This window comes from Ictidomys tridecemlineatus, chromosome X (assembly GCF_052094955.1).
Source record: "Ictidomys tridecemlineatus isolate mIctTri1 chromosome X, mIctTri1.hap1, whole genome shotgun sequence".
In the NCBI taxonomy this organism is placed as follows: domain Eukaryota; kingdom Metazoa; phylum Chordata; class Mammalia; order Rodentia; family Sciuridae; genus Ictidomys; species Ictidomys tridecemlineatus.
The window spans coordinates 19,391,395-19,407,808 of record NC_135493.1 but is presented as its reverse complement, the minus strand read 5'-3'; the positions used below and the strand labels follow the sequence as shown (position 1 = coordinate 19,407,808).

At 35.6% G+C, this 16,414-nt stretch overlaps 1 protein-coding gene across 11 annotated transcripts in view; it reads right to left on the bottom strand.

The window, feature by feature from the left end:
- Positions 1-16,414, bottom strand: part of Mbnl3 (muscleblind like splicing regulator 3) — a 114,652-nt gene that overhangs the window by 20,330 nt on the left and 77,908 nt on the right. For all 11 annotated transcript variants that reach the window (XM_078034269.1, XM_040285614.2, XM_040285631.2 and 8 more), the window contains one exon: positions 501-692. In XM_078034269.1, coding sequence (XP_077890395.1) covers positions 501-692 — 192 coding nt within the window. The remainder of the gene's footprint in view (positions 1-500; positions 693-16,414) is intronic.

Here is a 16,414-nt window from a genome sequence, read left to right as displayed (position 1 = left end):
CTTTAGGTATTATGCGGTATTAATTATATAGTACATAATTCTTAAGATAGAAAAAAAGGTTTAAACACTATGAGACTCATGTACATTCTGCATTCATATGACTTTACATTTTACAATCATAGAGTTAGATTAAATTTGTTTTTCCAGTTTACTATTCTAGTAAGTAGAGGATCATTAACAATACAGTAATTCCATTCTGTAAAGCTGGAGCCTGAGTATAAGGAGCATTCTCACCCAGACTTCCTATGCCATAGCATAGTCTAGGCTAGGTACACTTAAAACTTTGTTTGACCAACTGTATCACTGAATCAATGCACTTAATAATAAGGTATAAGTGTAGCAATAAAATGTTTAACATTTTTCTGAGATTATACACCATAGGCTAAAAACCTTTGGGTGTACTTATTTAAAATATTTAACACATTGGGTTCTGAAAATGTTACTTTATACATAAGATTAATATCCACCTTACAGGTATTTATATATTTCTTCACAAATACCTCCAGTTTATCCGAACGCATCAGTTTTGGACCAGCAACTCCTGGCAACGCGAGAGGTGGATTCCCAGAAATCAGAACAGGCGTATTTGGTAAAAGTTCTGCAGGAACTAGGCCCATCCCAGGATGAGGTACATAAGGATTGAAAGCCATGGCAGGATTAGCCGCAAGGGACGGATTCACAGGAAAAGAAGCCTGTATGTTTAAAAGAGGGGATAGAAGTGTTAGAAGTAAACAGATTCTTCCTGTTATCGCACAGTATGATATTCTTGCAGAAATATCAGAATTTCCTAAGCCATATCAATGTTTACCATTGTCTATTCTGACTGGCTTATTTTTAATCTCCTGGTAATGCCTATATGGGAGTTTCTTTTAAAGCAACAAATCTCTTCAAGCAACAAATTTATTGATAAGCTGATCAAGCAATCATGATTTTAAGCCATGTATAAACTAACTTAAATCTCATTGTTCCAAATGTATTTTTTAAAATTTTTTTTAGTTGTAGATGGACACAATATCTTTATTTTATTTATTTATTTTTATGTGGTACTGAGGATCTAACCCAGTGCCTCATGTGTGCAAGGCAAGTGCTCTACCACTGAGCTACAACCCCAGCCCATTCCAAATGTATTTTTTCCAGTACTTTTGTTTTTACTTAAAAACCACATCACCAGTGACAGCACATATACAGACAATCTCCATTATCTCCTCACAGAGGCTTTCACTCTGCAGGTGGACTTTGGGTACTCCTGAAACCCCCCTTCTTTCCACCCTTCTCCCTCTTACCCATCAGTACTACTTGGCTCTAAGGCTGCCCTTCATACCATAGGTTCCACCTGTATTACCAAACACTGACCTTGATTCTTTTCTTAGTCTACTGACTTGGAAGATAGCAAAGAATTGATGAAGAAAAGAGCAGGTTAGAAAAATGAATACTTGGCTGGCTGCATGCCTGTGATCCCAGTGATTCAGGAGGTTGAGGCAAGAGTATCACAAGATTAAGTTTCCAAGAAATTTAGTGAGACCCCGTCTCAAATTAAAAACAAAAACAAAATAAATAAAAGTGCTGAGGATATGGCTCAGTGGTTAAGCACCCCTCTGTTTAATCCCAGGTGGTAGTAGTAGTACTAGTAGTAGTAGTAATAATAATAATGGGCTAGGGTTATAACTCAGTAGTAAAGCACCCCGGGCATCAATTCCCAGTACCAACTTTTTTAAAAGTAAGTACTTTAACCATTTTTTCTATCTACCTAAAATGAGATTGATATGGTCATTATATTTTTTTTATTCTTTAACTAGAGGTCCTACTTCACAAATGAATCTTGACTTGCCCAGCCTTGTGTTTATCTAGGGGGGCCAGATGATATAGTTCAAAAGGAGGCCCTAAAATACTATAAGGATCCTTGTTAGATAAGAAGAGATAAGATAACTGGGTGGATACAAACTAGAGCACAACTTATAAAGAAAAGTCTTAGAAATGCAAAGGCTATTACTGATTTTTTTTTATTTTTAAAAGTCCTGGATTCAAAGAGCTTGATATGTGTATTGCCTTTATTATCTGTAACCACATAATTTATCAGTTTACTGTGCTATTTTCCAGTTTGTTTCACACACGAACTTCTTTACTTATCAATGTAGTCATAATTTCTTTGATATTTCTCTTGTCTCCTCTAAAGTACTTAATGCATAGTGAATGACTGACAGATATAATCAATGATGAGTTTTAAAAATATTTGAACTGTAATGAATGAATAATACATCTGATGAGATGTAGTGTATTTCTAGTAGTGACTCAGTAAGGTAGTTATTGTGTAATTGCTGCTGCTCATTGTATATTGCTTTTTTTTTTTTGGCAGTGCTGAGAATAGAACCCAGGGTCCCTCACATGCTAGGTAAGCACTTTTCCATTGAACTACATCCCCAGCCCTTCATTATGTATTACTAATCACATGTGTTCTTTCTTGCTTTCTTTTTCTTTCACTAAAAAAAAAAAATACAAAAAAAAAAAAAACAAGAAGCTGATATATTGCCGAGCTATGCCTAGACTTGCTAAGTCACACTAATTGGAACATCTCTAAATACAGGAGACTAGGAAGCCATAGACCCTGGATGGGGCAACCTAGATTCCCTGCCCCAACCTCTGTGCTGACTTGTAATTTTCACCAGCACAGACTCTCCAAGAAGCTCCTGTTACAAGCCACATTCAATTTACATGTAAGCACTCCTCCATTAGCACTCTGCCTTGGTTGAATTTATCAAATTAACTGTTTGATATGTTATGAAGGACAGAAAGAATTTGGCCTCAAAGAACTGGCAAGACTCACTGGGGTGAGTGAAGAAGGCATGGTGGCTGACAGCTTAAGAGGAAAAGGGTGACACCAGGTGCCAGAAAAGTTGGTGAAATAGTCAGGGGAGAGGGTTTAAGGTTTGAGGACAAACATCTTAGGGCTGACCCAGCTGAACTAAGTCCAGGTGATGTAAAAGTCTGTAGCCTCATCAAATGAGATGTGAAACTCTAGGAATTAGCTGATATGACATTATTTTATTTCATGAGAAGGAAATCCTTTGGAAACAGCCACCCAAGCATGCTTCAGCAACAAGGCAAACTTCACTAAATGATTCATGGTTATATCAAAATCAGCAAGGATCTCAAGATAAAAACACTATATTTGCACCACACAGTAATCTTCTTTGTTTTATTTTTTTTCTGGGACTTTTGTGGTAAGTTTCTCACGGAAGTCACCATTCCATTTTCCTGGATAATTTTTGCTTTTGCCTTTTGCAAAACTAGAAAAAGACCATTATTATATCTATTAACCATTGGACTAAAACTGTTGAAAGATTGGGAGGTGGATGAATTTCCCAGATTAAAAAAAAACACTAATCATTAACAATATTAATTTAATTAATGATCATTTAATATTCAAGTCTAATGTACATATCAGCAATGCCTTCTTTTTTATGGTAGCTCTGAACTTCTGTTATTTTTTCCTTTCCTTTTGAGGGTGACTCACCAGGGAAATTTTCCTGGTTAACTTCTATTATCTTTAGAATAATTTTAACTTACTTAAGTCTGTTACATGCTTCAAGCATATGGGAAAAAAAGCTTTAAATAATGTCTATATACAAAGTGTAAGGGGGCTGCTGAAAACACTTAGATCTTTAAAAGATTTCACCATGAACTATACTATGCTGTCTTTAGATTTTAAAATTAGTATCAAAGCTTTTATGACCATTTCCTCCTTGGGTATAAATTTCTTTCTATAACACTGTTTATTGAGAAGAAGCAAGTTTGTCCACTCACAGCCCTGGGGCAGAGGCAGGAACTCCCAGCTGCTTATTTATTTTCCAATAGACATTTCTGTTTTCTCACCGCCACCTCTGCCCCAGGGCAACTACTCCATTTCATGAATTTGAACATTCAAGGGCTTAACTTTGACTAACAGCCTGCAAACTCACATACTCAGCTTTAGTAAGCAACTTAATCCTGCTTCTATCTATATCATAGCCCTTGATGTCAGTTGAGCAAAGTGAATCTATCTGTGGGTTAATCCTATTTCAAAGAAAAAAGGTTGGGGTTTTTTTTTTTTGGCTGGGGATTGAACCCAGGGCCTTGTGCATGTTGAGCACATGCTCTACCACAGATCTACTCCCTCAGTCCTAAGAAAAAAGGCTCTTAATACATTGAATTTTATTTCTCTTTGAAGCCTAAACTAATCTGGATGTTTAAATGTATTTCAGATATTCAAATCTGAACCTAAGTTATTCACCAAATACTTGAAAATGTGAAAAGGTTTTTTTTTTCTTTTCCCAGAACCAGAGGTTTTTCATCTTTCTGAGTCTTGTAAAACAACAATAATGGCAGAGATAACAGACTTTATGAATAAGATTACATGAAAAGTATTTACCCTCAGTATCTGTTGCATATCACCTCCTATGATAGGAATCCCTGTGAATTCCTGGTGCCTACCACTGTACCTAGGAACTATGAGGCACTTAGGAAATGCCTCCTAAAAATTAATGAAATGTCTTCAGTACAGTGGCTTCTAATCCTTTTCTAGTCTTGGACTTCTCTAAGAGTCAGATTAAAGCTGCAAACTCTATCCACAGAAAAACTCATGTGTGTACAAAATACTTCACATGACCTTAGGAAGTTCAAGGCCCCCAAGATAATCACCCCTGGTGCATAGTTATGGATTACTTACTGATTAAGAAGCTAAATGCTGGGGCTGGGGTTGTGGCTCAGTGGTAGTGGGCTTTCCTAATGTGTGTGAGGCACTGGGTTTGATCTTCAGCACTCCATAAAAATAAATAAATAAATAAATAAATAAATAAATAAATAAATGTATTATGTCCATCAACAACTAAAAAAAATTCAGAAGAAGAAGGAGGAGGAGGAGGAGGAGGAGGAGGAGGAGGAGGAGGAGGAGGAGAAGAGGAGGAGGAGGAGGAGGAGGAGGAGGAGGAGGAGGAGGAGGAGGAGGAGGAGGAGGAGGAGGAGGAGGAGGAGGAGCCACCAGCAGCAGCAGCAGCAGCAGCAGCAGCAGCAGCAGCAGCAGCAGCTAAATGCTCTAGAGTAAGGATCCACAAGCTAGGACCCCCTGGGCCAAATATAGTCTGCCCTTGTTTTTGTATGGCCAGTAACCTGTTTTTCTATAGTTTTAAATGGTTTTTTTTTTTTTAAAGAGAGAGTGAGAGAGGAGAGAGAGAGAGAGAGAATTTTTAATATTTATTTTTTAGTTCTCGGCGGACACAACATCTTTGTTGGTATGTGGTGCTGAGGATCGAATTAAAAGAATAATAATATTTAGTAGCACATGAAAATTATATGAAATTCTTATTTTAGTGCCTATCCACAGATGAAGCTGTACTCATCAGTTAGACCTGTGTAATAAAAAATTGTAGATATTTGTTCTCTCTCATTTCGTATAGGTACCTATTCAATATCTTCTTTCCCCATAAAGAATATTTACTATATAGCCATTTATAGAAAAGCTCACTGTATTTGGTTCTAGAGGATTCCAAAATATAAAATGCTACAACTTCTGGAGTAAAGCATCAATTATACATAAATCCACTGATGCAAAAATTTAATATCTTTGGCAAGATTCTACAAGTTGAAGAAGTTTGGCTTTATAAGCTGCTATTAAGGTATTCATGAGCATGTTCTTTTAAGCAGTCATTAAATAAGGTTTTCAATTGTATAGATCTATATAGATCACTCCTCAGTGATTGACAATGGGAAAAGAGTACTTGGAATCCTATAAAGGTAAAACTTTAGGAGCCACTGCATATTTGCCTTAAAGTGTTCTGTAGCTCCCTTGAATTATAAAACAATTCAGAGAAATATTAAGCTTCTTTATCCATTTATGTGTTGATGGACACCATGATTAATTCCATATCTTGGCTATTGTGAATACTGCTGCAGTCAACATGGAAGTGCAGGTATCTCCTTGATATAATAATCTGAGTAACTATGGTCTGCAACAATTTATGATATTTGTCAAAGTAACTAGAAGAGCCTGAAGATTCCCAATGAAAGAAATGATAAATGTTAGAGAAGGAAATGCTAATTTACACTATTTCATCATTATAATTCTAGGCATAAATTGCATTATTGTACTGTATCTCATAAATATGTACAAATATCATGTGTCAATTAAAAATTTTAAAAATAAACAAATTTTAAAAACTATGCCTCCAAAAAACATGTCTAGTTTACACCCATATTAGGGACACTAACTTATAACTTAAAACATTATTATTCAAGCTAGCATAAAGATATAAACATTCTAGGGGCTGGGGTTGTGGCTCAGCGGTAGAGTGCTTGCCTAGCACATGCAAGGTCCTGGGTTAGATCCTCAGCACCACATAAAAATAAATAAAAATAAAGATATTGTGTCCAACTAAAAAATAAATATTTTTAAAAGATATGAAAATTCTGCACTTATAATGAATTGATCTTTGTGTCTTCCTAACAGAATATATCTATTTTTAGTTTCCTCAATAATATTTGAGATCAGAAACAATTACTGATGGATGAATGGAAAATACTTTAAGTCCCTTAAATGGCATCCTAGACTGAAGTCCATGGAATAATTGAGCCTTCCTTCTCTGAGTTCCTATCTAGAGGTGGATGACCAAACATTTTCTTTTATGGAAGGATAAACATTTGGTAACAATTTCTTGACTTGATTTTAATACCAGAAAAATAGCACTCTTAAATTTTACTAGCACTCATAATACCTTTGTTTTACTGTTCATTCACAAGCATTTATATATTATAAAAGGGAGCAAGACTCTTTAAACATCATTGGGTTTACTTTTATCTTTTGATAATTTTAAAGCATATTGAAATGCATAACTTTAATTTCTATCAAACTTTTCCAACTTTTCACATGGAGCACAACTGAGTAATCTTTTTTCCCCCACAGTTTTTACTTGGTAATTTCCATATTCTTTGAGTGATGGTCTATGAGGACTGAAGTATCCCAAAGGCTGGCTGCAAGAGTCCCGCATAACCTCCAGGCTAGTTAACTGGTCCATCAATAATTGAGAGTTAGCTTTATAAAAACTGATGCAAACTGAGAGTGGTGTTTATGTACCAATCATACTTGCTAATGAATAATAAGTCATTGAGGTCCTAGAGTATAAGAAAAAAGTTCAAGGGTCTAAAGTAAATAATTGTCCTCACTTAGAACTAGCTCTTCTGACTTTAATAATCACAGATGTCTTCAAGTAAGAGGAAGCATTAAATGTAGGCAAACAGATGAAATATAAATATATTACTGTGGGTATAAGAGGAGAGAAGAATAGCATAAAAAAGAGTACAAACCATGGTTCTGATCTACCCTTATTTGGTGGAAGGAAAAGCTACAATAGAATACTTGGGATTATAATTGAGTACCTAAAAACAGATCAGCATAAAAAGAGGACAAATGACTTCTTCCTCAAGAGGAAGTTTTGAGACCTTATAAGCAAAGCAAATTTGACTGTTTTGAGGAGAAAACCAGACCTGATCTAAAAATGATTTGTTAATAACCACCATGTAGGAAAGGAAAACTACTTTAAAAATCAAATTTGTGGCATGGATTGTGGTAATTTCACAAGTGTATGCTTGTCTCTAAGCTCATCAGATTGCACATAATAAATATGTACAGCTTTTTTGATGTATCACTCATACCTTGATAGCATTTTTAACCAAATTGTAGGCTAGTGGTAGGGTGCACCCCTCACATGCATGAAGCCCCTGGGTTCCATCTCTAGCACCAAAAATAATAAAATATTAGCTTGTTAACAAAGACTGTGAAACAAAACGTGGATTTTGTGGGGGCAAATGGAAAGAACTTACTATAGTAAGGAACACACAGGAAACCTGGACATTATTTATAAGCATATCAATGCAAGTCCAGGATAAATAGGAGGAATAAGTTAAAATTATCAGGGTTGGACCAACACCATCATCATCAAAACAACAAAAACTACCACAAAATTGTACATGGCTATTTGAAAGATAGGTCTATTATGGAATAAAGAAAAGCCCATAGCTCTAAGAATATGGAACAACAGGTACAAATAAGAAATTAAGAGGTCCACAAAAATACTAATTCAATACCTCATTACTATTAGATCATAAATTTGTAGATGGTACAGCCTATTTTGTGTTCATTATTTTTTTCCACCTCCTATCCATTTAATGACTGGTATAGAGTGTATGCTCAATAAATATACACTGAATTGAATGAAAAGTGATTCCTAATATATTGTTAACTATATTGAGATTAATTTTGGGGTAACAAAATGAAGTCCAATTTGAACATCACAGTGCATAACAAGAAAAACAGAAACAAAATAAAACAAAAGTACTTTCAAAAGCAGTGTCAAAGTGATGGAATGTATATTAGCTTCTCTCTCTTTCCTGAGGTATACTTCAGGCAGATGGCCACTCCTAAATAATTTTTTTTAAAGATGGGAAATGTTAGATCAAACAGTTTGAAAAGTATGAGGTATTTTATAATACATTCACACATACATATATGTATATGTTATGCAGTGACATGTATATATTTGTGTATTATGTGTATATATTTATGCACATTTATACATTATGCAATAATCAAATCAGGCTAGTTAATATATCCATCATCTCAAACAATCATTTATTTGTGGGAAGAATTCTAGTAGCTATTCTGAGATATACATTACATTATTGTTAACTATGGAAGGGATAACTGTAAAATTATAGATATTGAAGTCATGACCCATTATTCCTAATTTAACACTGATGAAACTGTCCTGCTGAATGATTAAATTAAAAACTTGGAGACTAAAGTCAAGGAAGTAAAAGGGCCAAGGAAAAAATAGCCAATAATTTGGCTCTTGCCCTCTATGGTTAGCCAGGACCCAGAAAACAATGGGACCTACAACTCTGGTGAGTCACCCAATGTGCCAATCAGAGGAACCAAGAGGACCCTAGAGAACAGGAAGCCAACCAGTACACATTCTGCAAAAAGGAGGGCCATTGGAGATGGAAATGTCCCTGATGCTTCTAAAAGAAGCCACATATGGTCAGCAAGACCTTCACCCATCCAAGCAGATGGCATCACTTGTAGAGGAAAGCTAAAGGAGCCAGAGGCTTTGCACACATCCCCAAGAGTGATCTCTGAGGAATCTCAGGTGACTCTTATCAGTAGATACTAACAATGTCAGTTTTGTTCAATTTAGTCTTAAACACCCAGCAGGAGAGTATAGCCTATGCACAGTCCTACACGGACATTAAAAAGGAAAAACAATAGTTTTCTTTAAATGTAACAAGATGTACACTTATGTCAGCCCTACCAAAGGTAAGTAAAGCTGGAGGCTATAAAAGTAAGGGTTCTTGTGTGGAAAAGCTTAATAATAAAGATCACAAAGAACTCTAGTGTTGCAAATTTGTCCTGAGTCAATTTGAGCCTGATCTCACAGACCTATGAATCTTCCTAACCTCCTATATTGATAAATTTGATCTGTTTTTCACTGGTATGATTATGAGTTACTTTCCTCATTGTTTTCAGAGCCTGACTGAAATACTAATTGCTTTGTGCTAATTGTTTACAAAAAAAAAAGTAATTCTTTGCTATTTTGTTTATTGTTGGCTTAGCATGATCCCTGCCCTACGTGTGCTTTGTCCAGTCACCTTCCATCTGCCACTGTGGACCTCTGGACTGCTCTGATGCTGAATGCCTATCTGCACCCCACCTGATAGAGAACAAGGACTTCAGGTCACTTCCCCCAACTTTGTCCTCTCTCAGCAGGAAGCAGGTTGGAGATGTTATCACCCTTTTACCAAAAAAAAAATGGAATGTAGAAATTTACAGTGGGGAAATATACAAGTGTCCACTTTATGCATTAAATATAACACTTGCTGCTCTGCCACTGTGACTTATTTTTAAAAGAATCTGTTTCTCTTCCTCTCTCCCTGCTCCTCCCTAACCTCTTCCCCTCCCTAATCTCAGTAGAAACAGGGTTACCTTTCTTCTCCATCCCAGGCAGAGTTATCTGTCCTTGAACACATACCCACCACAGGAAACAAGTAATTCTGACTTTGGGGATGGCACCAGAAGATCTCAGAAATGACTATTTCCTAAATTAACAAGTGTGTCACAACTCCAACAGAGAACACATAGAATGTGGCCTTTGAATCACCTCTTTAAAAGCCCACTGCTCTCCTTGATGAGCAGAATCACAACCTCTGGGACAGGAGTCCCCTGTACTTCTCCTTTGCTAGCAAAGCAATAAACCTTCTTTTTCTTTTTTCTCAAAAGCAAATTAATATTGAATAGATACTTAAAGCCTATAAAAGCAATTTAAGAATATTAGAGGAACTACTTTTAAGATTATAAAATGGTGGGGCAACCACAGATTTTTACATGAGGTCTCCTGGTGGCCCTCTCAGTGACAACTGCTAAACCATGTGCACTTATGCAAGAGGATTGTTTTGATAAGGGAAAAAATTATTCCTTATAGATTAGATTATCAAGCATTGGCTTTATTTGTTTATGTTTTTTTTTTATCCTCCTTCAGGGAGAAAGATTTTCATAGAGCCCTTCAAATTCCCAGCCTTCATCTCACTTGTGATCACCAGTAAGCAATTTTGAGATAGCTGGCTGGTAGCTTAGACTTTGACCATGAACAGTAAACCTAACAGGCCCACATGGTCTCATTAGTACCAGACTCTAACAGACTGAGCTAACCAGTCCCAGAGGAAGAGAACACAAAATGGGCCAAGAGGAGATTACATTTAATTTATCCCATGGGGATACATAAGGGAGGATAAAGGGACAATGTTGAGATTTGTTACCATTGAAGGAACTGAGCACTGTAAAAGATATCATGTACAAGTACCCTCTGTTTGGTTGTGAAAATGTAGCATTTTCACTTAACTTTTGAAACAAACAGATTTCATACTTCCTATTAACAGAGTTGGGGCAAGGCAGCACACCTACTGCTAGTGATTTTATTTTATTATAAAAGGGGCTTTAAGCTGTGTGACATATACAGTCACAGGAAAGGAACTGAGTCATGAATAACTACTTTGGATCAGTAATTGCAATTAGGAATCAATCTGGGATCTGTGGGGTCTAAAGCTCAGACCACTGGCTGGAAGAAGAGAGCTCTTAGGACTTAGAACACACAAATACCTTTTGCAAATTTTATGACCATCTTTAAAAGATGTACTCTGGGGGCTTGGGTTGTGACTCAGTGGAAGAGCGCTTGCCTAGAATGAGTGAACACTGGGTTCAATCCTCAGCAACACATTAAAAAAAATAAATAAAGATATTGTGTCCATTTACAACTAAAAAATATTAAAATTTTAAAAAGACATTATTCTTGGAAGGAGACCAAGCAAATGTGGGGCCCTGAACCTTCACTTGCCCAAGGTAACTTCACCTCTGGAACAATATGTGTTGAACAATTAAAAACATGAGCTTCAGCTGCTGTATCTAAAAGTAAAATCTTTTAGAAAATGTAATAATATCCATATGAAATTTGGGGTTCATAACATAGTAGCACTCCAAGCACTCCTGGGATGTGATATGGTCAACCTCAGTCAATGTGAAAATTCACATGATAATGATAATCCTCATTATATTAAGAGCACATTAACCTTATTTCTAATTACATCACTTTACAAAACAATGTGACTACATTGAGGTGAAAAACTAAATAGCTTAATTTATTATTCTGTGAATAGGTAAACTGAAAAGCCTGCTGTAAACGCTTCATTAAAATGTACTGTCATTTCTGTACTGGTGAGGAGACTAGCAATCTGGAATATGGATGTGTGGATTCAGTTTGATATGACTACAGTCATGTCGAGTTATGACCACCATGATTGCCCCTGTGTCTAGGGGGTCAATTTTTCTTCAAGAGTTTCCCAGAAAACTATAAATAGACAAAAAAGCTTTACAAAGGCATATGGAGCTTTACAACCAGACCCTGGTGCCAGAAATATGCTTGACTCTTTGATGTTAATCTAAGATAAACCAGGTACATTCTGGCTAGGACGAAGTCATTTTTGTCCTCACCAATATGTACTCACTTCCCTGTGACCCAATTGTGGGGATCCAGCTGGTCTCAGTTGCTGCCCAGGACTACGCTTCTGTCATTACATCCAATTACACTCTGTGCAATCCTGGATTTGTCTGCATCTTTCTTTGGTCTCTTAGCACTCTGGGGCCAGTCCTCCTGTATTAGGACCAAGTTGTTCTGGAGCAATAGACATGGTTTTCTTTTCTATTAAGTCTTCAAAATGTCTGGCCCACGCTTTTCATAGTAAATTTTAATACAAAATAAACCAGGACAATAACTACTCTTTATTACATAAATATATTAGTGGATAAATTGAGTTAATGTGAACTAGAAAAATTGCAACTAATAGAATATGGCAAATGTAGAATATATCTTGGTGAGGGAAGGAGATTATCCCTTGTTTTTGTCTCCTAAATTATTTAACTACTTACTTTCAAAAATAAAAAAATGCAAAAAAATATTTTCCAATTTTATTTCCAGCCACATAAAACTGTTCTAGTCCAAAGTTTCATTGAGTAATATGATACCTTATAGAGCTTAATTAAGTAAAGAAGAAAAACATTAAAGACATTGGAATCTGAAAATAATATTTATTATTATGTAATTAATTAGTATTTTCCCTTCCTCTTATCTACTTGACTTCCTATTTTTTTTTATTTTGGTTCTGAAGTGTTGCATCACTTCCATACCTTACTATATTAATGTAAACATATGATCCTATTTCTGAGAAATATATTTGGTAGATAGAAATTTAAAATGATGTAAAAAGGGGAGCAGGGGTCCAGACAGACATCAAATGATTCAATAGAGGAAAGAAAAATCAAGGAATGGAACGCTTGTTTATATCCTTTATGGTCTAGATTCCATAACTTGGCCTCAGGAATGAAAGTCATGAAAATAGCAGAATCACATGACTTGGCACACCTTAATGAAACCTCAAATGTGCTGAACTACACCCTCTATATAAATCATCAAGTGAATATACTCTCCTGGGTCAAGTTCACCTATATGTCAGCATCAGCTTCCATGTGAATCACCACATTCAAAGAAAGAAACTAAAGGAATTTTCCAGATATGGAAAGATCTAGAGAGGCAAAATGTCTAAATAAAAATATTCTAATAACCTTATAACATCATATCTACTTTATCTACACATGCACATATAAACATATATGTACATATATCTGAACACACAGACACATGCATCACATCCATTAGTGAGAATCCTTCCTCCCAATAACTAAAATTCCTAGTTGTGAAACTAAAATTTTCCAATTTTAGTTTTGCTTGAGAGTAATCTAGTATGTCTACTTTTCCTAACATTCTTCAACAATACTCATGTTTGCCTTCTGATTATGAAAAGGGAGAGTTTTTAAAGTTATAATTCTTCTTTTTTTGCTGTGAATATTACAAGCAATCTCTGAAATTGCACTAAAAATATTTGGGAGTCACGTCCTTTGTTTCACTTTCTTAATAAAGCCAACAAAAAGCTTTCAGGGTGGATTTTTATAATAGCAAATGTCAATGCAGACCTGTTAAATACAGTGAACAAACTTGCCTGCTGCAGCAAGCATTCCACACAAATCGACTAGGTGTGGCTTTTATTCATTGTTCAGTCACACTGAACAGAGACTGCTCTCTAGTTACCATCCCATTGAGGTTGACATTCCCTTTATCTATGGGCTTATAATAAGCAAACCATATTCAATCTTGCAAAGGCAGATGTGCTTTTCTGGTATCCCAGAAACAGATCAAAGTATGCTTTGTAGAAAGACCTGAAGTTTAAGCCAGTAATATAAATGGGTCTTACTGGGAAACCATACAAATATAAGAACTAGAAATATTTTAAACAAAAGCTTGACTATTTTAGGGACAAGTATTCAATTATTGGTAATGGGGTGATTAAGAGAGCAAGAGTTGTTTGGTGGAGAGTCGGTACTAGGGAAATTTAAGTAAAATTAAACTTTACTTCTGTAATTATATCAGGATCAGGATCCATAATGAAAAGATTTCTTCCAGATCAGACTGGTAAATGCCACTTAAAATCGTTTGCATTAACTCAATTACAGAACATCTATGAGGCAGCTTACTAGGCCACAGAGCAGGAGCATATCAGCTACAGCAGGCTTAGAATTTTGTACACATAATAACTGCAGAAATTAATCTTTTATCAGTTTATCACATCACAACGGCTATCATTAAATAATCTATGAGGTAAAAAAGTAATTTCTAATTGTTCCCTGGGATCTTCTAAGTAATGCCTTGTATCTTGTGACATGCCATAAAATAAATTATACTCCTGTGAGTCATATCAATCATTATCTGCAGTAAAAATCTGAAATTACCACCAATGAAGAAAAAAAAACAAAGGAAATGCATTCTACTATAGAAATCATGTTGAATAAAATAAGCACAAATCAAGAGGCTAGAAAACTTAATGAATTTCTTATCGGATTCTAAAAAAAAAAAAAAAACAAACACTCCCTACTCCTCCAGTGTGATCCCACATGATCAATAATGCAAGAAGGATTGAGACTTTGAATGGAGAGACTCTGGCAGAAGTTGAATGGAAGGTGTATAGTTACCACTACTTTACCCTACAACTTGCTCTCTGATTCCCTGAAGCAGGTCATTTGACTGGTGTCCTGAACTAGCCCCTGACCTTTGAAAAGAGATTTGCTCTAACACTATAAAATATGGTGGGCTCAGGTGTTTGACAATAAAATCTTGCTCCCAATCCTTGCTCAATTTGAAAGTAAGACATCCCATAAGAGGATGAGGGTAGCAATGTTGAGTTAAACGTTTCTTTGTCATAGTCACTTTTGAAGAATATTCTCATAACCCCATTCTAACTCCTAGGAACCATTCTTCTATTCTGTGTGCCTGTGAGTTAAACTTGTTTCAAGATTCCACATAGAGGTGAGGTCAGGCAGTATTTCTTTCTCTATCTGGCCTATTTCACTTAGCATAATGTTTTCCAAGCTAATCCATGTTGTCTTATTTAATAAACTATACAAATATCACATTTACATTGTACATCTTAAACATATATACTTTTATTTGCCAATTATATCTTAATAAAATGGAAAAAAGTAAAAGCTCCTCTGGTTTATTCTACATTTTCTAGACTCACCAAGTATATTCACTTCTGCTTTGTACATATCTAGGAGCCTTTGTCTTTCTTCCCTACTCCTTTAGACCCAGGGAGGAAACGTAGTATGTGAAAGCCCAGGAAAGAGTTTCGGTAAGGAGTTGACAATGAAAAGTATTAGTGAAGGTGAAACAGGAGCTCTGAAGAGGCTATTGGTGATCTGAGAACCAATTTATCAACATAACTAATTAGCACTGGGTTACAAGGCAAACTAAGAGTATAGGACATAAAATATATTTAATTTACCTAAATCTGTCTAGACATTCTGGAAAAAAGAATATCATGGTGCAAAACATCAATGCCCCTCTCAACTGTTTTTTGCATTTATGTATACAGGTGTGATAGTTAAAGGGTGTTACATTAACCCAGATTTCCTTGAATTCTAAGAACCAACTTTATAATAAGGTTTTGCTGACAGCAGATTGTCCTATTCCCATATTTTCTTTGCATCTAAATAACACATGTATCTTTTGGCTTTCAGTGTTTATTATATAGTCACTGATGGAATGGGTAACAAAGAAAGGTAACAGCTCTTTCAAATTTATCTTGTTAATTTTAAAAATGTTGGCTAGCTGGAATTAGAATGAGACACCATTGTGCTAAATCTGAGAGCTGAAGAATTGTAGCAGAAAGGGGACAGTTTTCAATTCCCTCTGAGAAGTGTTGGGCCAAAATGCAACATTACATTTGAAGGTATCAGGACAAGATAAATTCTCAATAGGACAATATGAACAGATATAGCTTAATTGCTTTCTATAAATCCATTTAAACTCACTGATCCACAAAATACTAGACACTTATTAATCTTACTAATTTTGTGCATAAGGAAACTCTGTATTTAGGTTAAGTAGTACAAACCACCACTCAATAACTAGCTAGTATTCCTCAAGAAAGTTAAGGTCATTCAAAATAGGAAACAACTGAGAAATGGTTACAGATCAGAAGAGAGAGGGGAGACAGAATCCAAACAAATGTACTGTGGTACTGGTATCCTGGAGTAGACACTAGAATATAAAGGGAACATTACTGAAAAACATGGTGAAGTGGGAATAAAGCCAGCAGTTTAGTTAACAGTAATATGAGAATCTCAATTTTTTGGTTCTGATAAGTCTGCTACGGTATTTTAAGATGTTAACGGCAGGGGAAAGCTGGGGTATAGCTCAGTAGTAGAGCACTTACCTAGCATGTTCAAAAC